This window comes from Mastigoproctus giganteus, chromosome 9 (assembly GCF_048544385.1).
Source record: "Mastigoproctus giganteus isolate SK-2022 chromosome 9, ASM4854438v1, whole genome shotgun sequence".
Taxonomy (NCBI): Eukaryota; Metazoa; Arthropoda; class Arachnida; order Uropygi; family Thelyphonidae; genus Mastigoproctus; species Mastigoproctus giganteus.
This window is the reverse complement of record NC_143583.1, coordinates 172582005-172594219: the sequence shown is the minus strand read 5'-3', so window position 1 is coordinate 172594219 and position 12215 is coordinate 172582005. Positions and strand designations below refer to the sequence as shown.

The window sequence follows — 12215 nt, the reverse complement described above, 5'->3', positions numbered from 1 at the left end:
TTTTGCTGGCTTTTTTTTTTTTTTTTTTTTTTATGAAAACCCCAAACACAAAAGGTATCAAAACCTATAGTACTTAGTACCGTGCATGGGTTGAAGGAGAAGTATGGGGGGAGGGGAATGCCGGAAACTTTGCTCTAGAGACTAAACATGGGTTTCACCACTTCAAGCCTCCAATAAGCAAAGTGGTGGTATTTCACCGGTTGATGAAAGTCATCTACCGCCAGCAAAAGATTAAATACTTAAATACTAAAACTGTTTAGTGTGTTTAGGGTGTAATGGCACTAGGGGTTTCCCCCATCTCTGCATAGTATACTTTGTGGTGTGATACAGAATACTGTAGAAGTTTAAAAGTGTATGGATATTGTGCTTTATAATGTTTTGTAGTGTTATTCATTTGGCCTTTTAGCCATTGGGCCCTTAATGAGACCCACCGTTGCCCACACTAAGCCTGTGGAGGCAGACCACATACACCAATATTTTAGATATTTATTCTGGCAGGTCCTGCCACCTAATTTCCTGAGATTTCAGTGGCTAGGACCTAAAAAGAAAAAAATGGGGGGGGAAAGAAATGCTAGAAATTAGGTCAGGCCAAAAGAGATATACACTGATGAGCCAAAACATTATGACCAGCAAATCGTTATGCAAATCGTCGAAGCAACTACAGGTAATCAGTGCTACTCTTGTTCTTCAAATAGGACAGGCAGCAGACTTAAGTGAGTTTGACAATGGCCAAATTGTAATAGCCAGATGACTGGGTCAGAGCATATCCGAAACGGCACGGCTGGTGGGATGCCTACGGTCAGCCCCGTGGTTAGTAACTAACAAAAGTGGTCCAAGGAGGGGGAACCCATGAACCACTGGCAAGGTGTTGGACGAGCACAGCTCATCGATGCTCGAGGTGAGCAAAGGCTCTCCAGGATGGTACGTGGCAACAGAAGGGCGACTGGGGCGCAACTCACCAATTATTGAAATGCTGGTGATGGATAATATGTGTCACAACACTCAGTACATCGAACCCTACTGAAAATGGAGCTGCAGAGCAGCAGGTTGCTCCAAGTACACATGCCAACCACAGTTCACCGGTGACAGCGCCTACAATGGGCACGAGAGCATCAAAACTGGACCTTGAGTGATCGGAAGAAGGTCATCTGGTCCAATGAATCACGTTTCCTGTTGCACCATGTAGACGGCTGGGTACGTTTGCGTCGTTTACCTGGGGAAGTGACGGCGCCTGGTGAAATGAAAACAAGGCAGTGTCATGCTTTGGGCGATGTTCTGCTGGGATACCCTGGATCCAGTCGTCCATGTGCCGGGCACTCTGATGTCTATCACCTACCTAAACATCATTGCTGACCAGGTACACCCTTTCGTGGCAACGGTCTTCTCCTCTGGCGGTGCAGTCTTTCAGCAGGATAATGCGCCATGCCACGCCAACCGGATTGTTCAAGACTGGTTCACAAAACACGATGAAGACTTCCAGGTATTGCCCTGGCCCCAAAATTCCCCAGTCATCAATTCCATCGAGCATATGTGGTTTGTGTTGGAACAGCAACTCCGATCTACGGCGTCTCAACCACGGACCTTACAGGAGTTAAAGGATCTACTGGTTACGTGTTGGTACCAGATACCACAAGAGATAGAAACCTTGTAGCATCCATGCCTTGCTGGGTACGAGCTGTTTTGGCTGCACGAGGACCAATATAATATTAGGTAGGATGTTTTGGCTCGTCAGTGTAAGTTATGCTGGGTAGAGTTAAAAATTTTGAGTGTGGGGCTTGTGTAGTTTTGACAAGGATCAAACACTAGTAGTGAGATAGCTAGAGAGAGAAGGGAAAACGGAAAACTGGGGGGGGGGGTGAGAGACAGACATATGGGGACAATAGGAAAGATGGCTCCAGAGTATCAGTGACGCAGGCTCAAGCCTCATCAAACAAAGCGTGGGTGGTGAGGAAGGGAGAGCATGCCACTTCCCCACTGCCGAGGAAGGGGAGAGATAGGCGCACCTCACAAGAGAATAAGGTACAGATTGCCAATGGCGCCAGCATAGCTGGGAGTTTTCACAATCAGTGTTAGAGTCCATATCAGTTGTCGGACGTCGGCTGGAGTCATTCATGGGGAAAGCTCCGTCCAGTGAGGTTGTTATTGTTATTATTTGGTTTTTAGGAGCATTAGCAACTAAGACCATATTGCTCCAGGGATATGTGGCGGTCATTTCCTGACCTCTCCGCATTCTCCGTATTTGGTGGGCACAGGCTCGAACCCCGGTCTAATCAAGAAGCGTGTGCAACACACTGCTGCTCCTGCCCACCTGGCTACGGAGGTGCCAGCCAGTGAGGTTGTCTTGATGTTGGTGGTTTTTGGTCCACTCAAGGTCCAATTTGCGTGACTGGCCGGTTATATAGTAGTAGTAGTGGTGGTGGTGGTGGCATGTGATGCAAGAAAGCAAGTGTATGAGCTTATGCAGCCAAAAAAAGAAATCATACCATTCCCTCCAAATGCCTGTCCAGTTCCTCCTTAAATTTATTTAACCTATCTTTTTTTTTTTTTTTTTTTTTTTTGTACTTGTTGGTGCATAGGCTTTTGTGGCCATAATGTGCCTCCCAAGGTTTTTTGCCATACTTTGATCCAAGCCCGAGGCGGGACTCGAACCCACGACCTTTGGGTTGCCAGGCAGGCACTTTACCCACCCAGCTAGCCCAGTCGGCATTTAACCTATCAACTTCTACAATGACAAATGGAAGTTTGTTCCAGCAATTAACCACCTGCTGGCTAAAGGCAAATTTCCACACATCTATTCTACATCTGTCATTTCTTAATTTGAATTTATGCCCCCTTAGGTTCGTAATCTGAACAAGTGGAAGGATCCCATCAGAATTCAGCGTGCTGAACCCATTCAAGGCCTTATACACCTCAATCAGATCACCGTGCAGGTGCCTAGTCTCTGCATTTTGCAGAACTTAATGCCTCTCTTGGTAAGAGGTTCCCTTCATTCCCCTAACCAATCTTGTTGCCCTTCTCTATACACACTCAAGCAAATCGATATCCTTCCTAAAATGAGGCCTACAGACCTGTTCGCAGTACTCAAGGCGTGGCCTGACCATTGCCTTATACAGAGGGACAATCACCTCCTTTTCCCTGCTAGAAAAATTCCTATATATCACTGACAAAACCCCATGACCTGCCCTGGCAGCCTGTCTGCATTGCTCAGAAAACTTCATATCTGACTGCACAATTACTCCCAGGTCTTTTTCATTTTCTACCACCTTAAAGTGTAGTACCACACAGTTGGTACGTTTCTCTGGGGTTACTTCTACCCATATGCAGTACTTTGCATTTGTTAAGGTTAAACTTCAATTGCCACTTCTTAGCCCATCTGCCCAAATTTTCTAGGTCCTGTTGCAGTAGCACACTGCCATTACTGTCATTAACAACCCTGCCAACCTTTGTATCATCTGCAAACTTCGACACTAAGCCTGATATACCTTCATCAACATCAATGAGAAATATACAAAACAACAGTGGACCAACACCGAACCCTGTGGGACTCCACTAATAACATTAGTCCACGAAGAGCAGCACCCATTGATTACCACTCTCTGTCTTCTCCAATTTAACCATCCTTTTATCCATTGTAGCAACTTACACTTAATACCATTCTGCTCCAACTCGTACAATAGTCTTCCATGCGCAAGTGTCAAAAGCTTTCCTGAAATCCAAATATATGATATCAAAATTATTTTTTGCATCCAGTTCCTTTGTAACCACATCATAATATCCTATCAAATTTGTCAGACAAGACTTTCCCTTAACAAACCCATGCTGTGTCTGAATTATTGCTGCAGTCTTATCTAGATGATCCTGCAATACATCTTTAACCAGTGACTCCATTATTTTACCCGGAACAGAAGTTAAACTAACCGGTCTGTAATTACTCGTGTCACCCTTCGATCCCCCTTTGTGAATTGGGGGATACATTTGCAAATCTCCAGTCCGTGGGTCCTCCCGTGAGTTCAAGGATGCTCTCATAATTATGGCCTTTGCTTAGTTGCTTTGCCTCCTCCTTTAATATAACTGGATAGATCCCATCCACCCCAGGTGCCTTTCTTATGTTTAACTTCAACAATTTCTCCTCCACTTTGCTCTCAGTTATTACAAATGATTGGTTTGAATTGCCATCCGCTCTTGGAGAGGATATTGTTTTCTTCACCTGGTTACAGTATCTCTGCTTTACTAAAATGTAATCTATTTGATTGATACCTTCGTGAGTCGCCAGGATTCTTCCATGTATATCTTCTGCATAGCGGAGCCTTAAACCACATATTTGCAACCATTAGTCTCTCTTCTTTACAAAACTCCACTAAATGTTGTCCTAAAAACATACCCAACCAAAAAAATACGCCTCTCCAATGACAAAACCATCATTAACCCACTTCACAATCAACTGCCACAATAGCTTTCTCACAACCAACTGGCCCTGATACATCCACTAGGGATACATGGGGTCTCATATCACACCACACAAAGATGCACAGTGACTCATATCATTTTATACATTGCTGTCATACAGGTGATTTTCCAAACACCTTGTATATCAATAAATAACTTATATTGTACCGTATTTGCTCTAGTCCAGATAAAACAGTATTATTAAAACTACCTCCAAATTATCTTTGCTCAAGGAGGGGTATGCCAGTAAGACTAAACTCTCAAAAGAGGTATGCAATTATTTTAAGTTTGGGAAACACTGCCCTAGAGTGTTGGCAATTACAGTTGGTCTGCAATTATACATTTGCTATGTTTCAGGACTGATGAAGAATATATATTTTACAGGTGACATACATGGAATTGATCAACCAAGTCACAGAAGATTTGAAGCAGATCCAAGATTCCCTTTGGCTTTGATGTCTAACATGCTCATATAACATGCTCAGGTGTGTGCATATGATACAGTCCCATAAGAACAGTCTTTATTTAACCATTCTTTTATCCACTGTAGCTACTTCCACTGCTGACATAAGTGGATAAAAAAAATGTCTAAATAAAGGAAGACAAAATGTGGTTATAAATGGTTATTGCTGATTTTATGAGTCACGAGTGAGATCTTACTGGATCTCCTATTATTTCTGATATTCACAAATAATATTAATGAAGGTATGATGTTTGAAGTTGTTTTATCAGCAGTACAAAGGCTTAGAGAATAGTTAAGAACATAACCAAAGTATGCTGCTTAAAAAGAAAACATGCTGTTTTTGTTATTTTGGTTTTTAGGAGCATTAGCAACTAAGGCCATATTGATCGGGAATATGCGGTGGTCATTCCCTGACCTTTCCGCATCCTCCGTATTTGGTGGTGACGGGCTCGAACCCCGGTCTAATCGAGAAGCGTGTGCTACGCACTGCTGCTCCTTCCCACCTGGCTACGGAGGCGCCAAGAAAACATGCATAAATCATTTAAGCAGACTGGAAAATGAAGATTATTTGCAATTGGTGACTGCCTTTTGTATCTGGATGATAATAATCTGAGATCGGCCTCCAAAAGACCTAGAATTACAAAATCTTTGAGATGCAAACATAGTTAAGCTTTTTTAATAATGAAAAGACTTGGAAATTAATATATCTTTCATTACTGCACTTTTGAAGGAACCAGTCCCACCAATGAGTGCTATAAGTAGGATCCCCCCCCCACCACCAACATCACAAGATTGATCATAAGACCAGAAGAAAAGAATGCTAAAAGCAAGACAGCTGTAAATTGGAGTGTTATAACAAATTTGCTGTAACTAAGCAAGATTATTTTATTTAAACAATTAAACAATATTTAAACAATATTTAAACAATTATTTTATATATAAAGAAATGGTTAGGCTGCACCTCAAAATAATGTATGCAGACCAGAAAACACTCCATTCCAAGCATAATGTGAAAAGTAGGCTGTAAAGAATAGCAATAAGATTGACTAACAATTTTTTTTATTTTAAAAGAAGAAACCTGGCAAATGAAGAGTCAATTAAAACTATCAGCAAGTCTAATAGCACACTGTTTCCATTAGATGCTCATGTAGTGTTAATTTTCGCATCCTTTAACAGTTTTATGAACTTAAAAATGGAAGTGAATAATAAATTTCATGTTCATATTTTATGAACATGTGTTTGTTTTTTCTCAACAAAATTAATAAAACTTTAGATTTTCGGTAAATAAATATAAAAAATACATTTTAAATTAATTTTTTTATTTAAAAAATAAATAATTAATAATAAATAAAAAAATATATTTAAAAAATAAATAATTACATATATAGCAAACACTAATGGATCCCTCAATTTAAATTGACTTGGAAAATAATGGATGGCTTGTACTGAAAAAGGCTTTTCATCTGTAAGGCCCAGGTGACATACATGCCAGTCTAATGGTATTTATCACTGGCTAAAATATTTTCTCAATAAAGTAGAGCGCCAAGAAGAGCCAGGATTTTCCTCACTGTCACCTTCCATAAGCCTGCACAACATGGCAGACATCAGGAGGGAGTCATCTGAACCCCCCCCCCAGCAAAGGTACTCATGAGCACTTCAGACATAAGCTTTAGTCAGCTTTCACTGGCACTATAAAATCCAGCAAAATTTCAAGCTCTTACACTCCACACAATAAGTGCAATAAAAAAAACATTGTTTTTTTTTAATTCATAATAAAACACAGAAAATAACATTCTAGCAACTTCATCCATATGTATTTTTTTCAAGTTTAACAGACATCAGATTTAGTGGATGGGCCTGCCATGGTGCATGTTATGACTGAGGGCACCAATGCTGCTCAGTTAAAATGGATTACAGAAATTTACAAAATGTCCAATCAGTAAATACATTTGGATTCTGTACAAACAAGCAGTTTTGTTTCTACCAATATTACAATATCCCATTCGTCGTGAATATTATGCTTCTGATTTTTTCGTAACATTCCAGCAACTTCAGTAACTATATGTATATCTTTTGAGTTTAACAGCAATCTGACTTTTGGCACAGTTCTTACACCCTTCCCCAACAAACAGAATTTTAAAATACTAAACATATTTTAGAAATTAAAAAGGAATAGGCAATCCTGTCAGATCCTCGATTATAACACATCCCACGTGTTACAACTGAGGGTACCAAGACTTAAAATAGATTAAAGAATTTTGAAAAATGGCCAGTTAGTAAGTACATTTGAATTCTGTACAAGCAAGCAGTAATGTTGTTACCAACATTACAACATCCCAATCAATGTGGAATGTTATGCTGCTGTTCCTGCTGACCAAGAGCATACATTTATGTCTGCATTTTGCTATGGTAGATACTGGAGTTGCTGACTGATCACACATTCTCTATTTACCATGCACACAGAAGGAAACATCCTGCCAATATAAAACTGACTGAATGTGCATCTTCTCCATTTACCAAATGCATGAAAGCTAGAAAGATGCTGATAATGATCTTTTCACTGCATCTGCTGAGACCCCAGTTTTGTAAAACTGATTAGTGATATGGATAGAGAATGTTCTCTACTCAAATCACAAGTAACAGTTATGCTTTTTTAAGCTTCCTTTGATCACTTTTGTTTAGACAAGGATATAAATATTAATCCTAATCATATATATATATATATATATATATATTTAAGTATATATAAAAATTACACCTACTTCATCACTCTCATCAGGACTTCTGTTTTCCAAACAATTACGTAATGTTACAACATCTCCTTCAGTCACTAAAGTAGCTAAAGTAGCATATGTCAATGACATCACTTTATTCATTGTGAATCTGTAAACCAAAAAATTATTTGTAAAAACAAAAAATTAATTTCTATGCAAATTTAAGTTACTCTTATGTCTAAAGGATTGATTATAAGGCTGGATTATATAGGAAAATGAAATTCAGTAATCTTGGTGCCAGACCACTGAAACATTTTGGAATAATAAGCTGATTAGCAGATACATTGCTTAGTCAACCATTCAATAACATAATACCACTATACTCTGATTTTAGTGAAATATGCATAATAGCATTTATGAAAAAAAAAAAAAGAGCAATATACACTTTAATTAAGCAATGTAAGGAATTAATGGAAACCAAATAGTTTCAGGATCTAGCAAACTGTCAACAACCTGTGCAACACTAATATAATAATTACTAGTCACAAAGTGCAAGGAAGCCTGAGGTTATGTTGCACCAGCCAAAAAAAATTTCCGAGTTACCCTGAGAGAGAGAGAAGTAGAAGGGAACCACCAAGAAAGAGAAGAGAAGAATGATGATATCCAGCTCAGAACCCTGGGTGTGCAAAGCCATTACTCACCAGATATGAGCCCCTGGGGGTATTTTGGGCCAAGATGTCGGATGAACTGATAACCTTAGTGAAAGAAAAGAAAGAAATGAGCTAAGGCAGATTAAGAAAAGACTAGCTAAGAGTACAAAAACAAGTAACAAAAGAATGATAACACTAGAAAGAAAGGAACGAACCGATTTAGTCCTTTTGATGTGAATGGCAAAAGGATTGTCAATAATTGGTATGGAAGATTTCAGAGAAAGTTTAGGATAAATGATGACAGTTGGTAGAAAAATTCATGCTGCTAAAAGAAAAACAAGTTAGTTAATAAAAGTAGTGAATTACACTACAGGTATAGAATATTCTTATTTCTTAAATTAATCGAATTTTTTCTTTTTCTGAGATTAATAGAAGTGAAAATTAAATAACTAATTGATTAACTAAAAATATACAAAAATAATTGTTTCACTTCACTTAACATTATATTAACAGTAGAAGGAAAGAATTGAATCACATTGGGCCACTTGATGTCAATGGGTTAACTGTTGATGACCCTGCTCAGGTTGCTAACAAATTGAATAGGTATTTTGCATCTAAAATTCATGCACGAGGAATTCTTTAGGGGACAGGTTGCCAGAAGTTTATCAAGCTATGAGGAGCATAAATAACTTTGTGATAACTGAAAGGAAATTAAAGAGGAATTGTTGAAGATGAACGTAACGTTGGTACACTGTGTGTGTGTGTGTGTGTGTGTGTGTGTGTGTGTGTGTGTGTGTGGGGTTAAGCTAGATGCACAGCTTGATTTTATGAACTGATCTACTGAGACGTTTGACAATCACAATGCTTAATAAATCTACAGCCCTACCATAAAGAGTAAAGAAAGAAATTGCAATAAGAAATATAATAAACTGATTTTACTGTGGAAATCTTTATAACCATATTTTGAATAATAACTAAATAATACCTATTAAATAAATCATTTTTATTATACTTTTGTAATTTGAAATGTCAAATAGTACTTATGATGCCATTATTTAAAAGTGGTGGTTGGAAGAAATACCCCTGGATAAAATACCATCCAAAAAAATACTCTCAAAAAACAAATAAACACTCAGCAATAATAATAAGAAATAATAAATGACAATTATAATAAATTAAAAACATTTGAATTTTTATGTTTATGTTACAGTATTTTACACTTGTTGGGAACGGTTATTAAAGTTATAAAATTAAGCATGACCCTGATACATCCACTAGGGGTACATGGGGGTCTCATATCACACCACACAATCATGCACAGTGACTCATATCATTTTATACATTGATGTCATACAGGTGATTTTCCAAACACCTTGTATATTAATAAATAACTTATATGTACTGTATTTGCTCTAGTCCAGATAAAACAGTATTATTAAAACTATATAAAAATGTGAACATTTTTACATCGTAAAATATTCTCATAAATAGCCATACATTACTTTTGCTAGTCACTATATGTGTGAAGTAATAAGGCCGGGTTGAAAGTTGTTTTGTCCGATTCTATTCTTAGAAAAGCAGCAATCGAATTTCCATCTCACTCCCATAGTTTCGGTCAATCCACTGCATGAAGCCGACACTCAATAACGTCAGCTAACTAGTGTCGCAGTAGTATAACTCAGGTATACAGTGGCAAAAATCTGTGGGTGCCAGTGAGTAAATCGGAATCAGGAAGGTACTCTTGAGTGAAATTCGAACTGATTACTGCGAGTTGACACTTGTCAGAAAATGGATAGAGGTGAACAGACTTTGAATGAAGAGAATACCTTGGTATAACCCGGAAATATCACCGCATATTAATTAATAATTTGCTCCTTTCTCTCGATAGATTTCTCAAATTAAACATGTCTAATTACAAGGACAGGTGATCCTAGATTTGCTTTTCCCCACAGAAATAGGCTGCTAACCAATCAAAAGAGGGCCATCAAAAGGGGAGAGGGACATTTATATATTGGGAATAGGGGAAAAACAAGGAGTTGTTGGTGAGTTTATTGGAAAGCTAACTTGCATAAGATTTCCTCTATGGCTGATGTTAAAGAGCAGGTAGTGCCCAGCAAGTTGCCAAAGAGCTCTTTGGGTAAGTTTGCCTTTTAGTTTAACGACCGGTTATCTGGAATTACTGAACAACCACATCTACTACTATATCCCCTACCTAATATCACATACTAACCTCTCTCTTCTCCCAGATAAACACGCAGATATACGTCCATTTTCTGTATTAATCCAGAATGTGTCATCAATTGTACCGACTACTGGATACTGCGTTCCAGTAGCGACAAAGGAAACTATATGTCAACCTTACACATTTGCCTATAAACTCGAATAGCTGGAAGCTCTTCGATCTATTGTGTACTAACAACAATTGTTTACCGAAAGCCACATGAAGAATGTAGACAGAATGGCAAAAATATGCCATGTTACCACTACCCATTGGCTAGTTAAATGTAAAACTATTCTGAGTAAAGCTACTACCTATAACATAACATAATCTTAATTTCTTACATTACTTAATGTTTTTTTTTTGTAAATAGATATACATGTCCATATACGTGCAATAAACTATACTTTGTTTGTTCATCACTCTTTCTTCAGGACTATTCTCTAATATACACGTTTGATTATATTCATTTAAGTTATTTAAAAGAACCATTAATTGCGGTCACCCTGGGGGCCCCTTATCTAAGAGGTACTTCTGGGTGAAAAACACAATGCCTCTTGATGTTGCAGTTTGCTCGTTATCGCTCAGAGCAAATCTAAGAACACAGGATTTTGTCTTGAATGAACTGCTAGACGCTCATATAAATCCCAATCTTTCTGGTTTCTCATTTTAGTGTTGGAAACCTGCCAGGGAATCTCGTTATTCATATTAAACACTGTCCAGCAGGTGTCCTACATTATAACGAAAATTACTTTGGAACAACTACCTCCAAATTATCTTTGCTCAAGGAGGGGTATGCCAGTAATACTAAGCTCTCAAAAGTGCCAGTAAGACTAAACTCTCCTTTCACACATTTAATGTGTGAAACAGTTTTACCTAAAGGAGAGTGATATTATTTCACATGAATATTTATCAGCAGTGTTATAAAAGTTATATTTATTAGAGCATGTTGTTATTACAATGCTTATGACAAGTTCAACTGAAGGGAAGGAAATCATTTTTTTCTATCAAATTATATTTGTGTGATGCCATTTTTCATGATGCAAAAATTGAATATTCTTTCAATTGTTAATATGCCCAATAATAATGTAATAATGGTTAATCTACTTTACTTCTGGAAGGAAAAGCAATGCATTAAAAAAAAAAGTTCTTATTTATACTACTGCCCCAACACCAGGTTGGAGGGGTGTGCTATTAATATTATTATGTGTATACCTATGAATATATACATATACTTATATAGTATGAACCAGAGCTATAATGCTCAATATGTTCTACGTTGATATCAATATTTGTAAAATAATAAGAGACGTTTACCTCAATATAGTACGTAGAACACTTCCATATGATACTTTCCAGAAATTTATGGAGAGTACCATACGGAAGTGTTCTATGTACTATAGTGAGGTAAACTTCTCTTATTATTTTACATATACTTATAAAAATATAAGTAGTATATCCATAGAATAATATTAAATGGAATAAATTTTGTCTTTTTTGATATTCAAGTTCTCTTTTATTTTTATTTGGCATTGCCATAATCTGTACAATTTACAGAATAAATTTGATCTTCTTGAATCTGATCTATGCAATTTACATAGATTACTATTAGACCTTTGCTGACCACTTAGTGACATAATCTGTGCAATTTACATAGATGCAAGAAAACGGGTGTCTAAATTTCCTGGAAACCTTTCAAAACACCTATTTATTCTATTTTGCAA

General features: G+C 37.5%; 1 protein-coding gene across 1 annotated transcript in view; it reads right to left on the bottom strand.

Annotated features, from left to right (window-relative positions):
* The window catches only part of Arms (Ankyrin repeat-rich membrane spanning), a 680132-nt gene that overhangs the window by 652139 nt on the left and 15778 nt on the right, over positions 1 to 12215 (bottom strand). Inside the window, exon 2 of the mRNA XM_090381558.1 lies at positions 7672 to 7792. Coding sequence (XP_090237684.1) covers positions 7672 to 7785 — 114 coding nt within the window. The 5' untranslated portion in view covers positions 7786 to 7792. The remainder of the gene's footprint in view (positions 1 to 7671; positions 7793 to 12215) is intronic.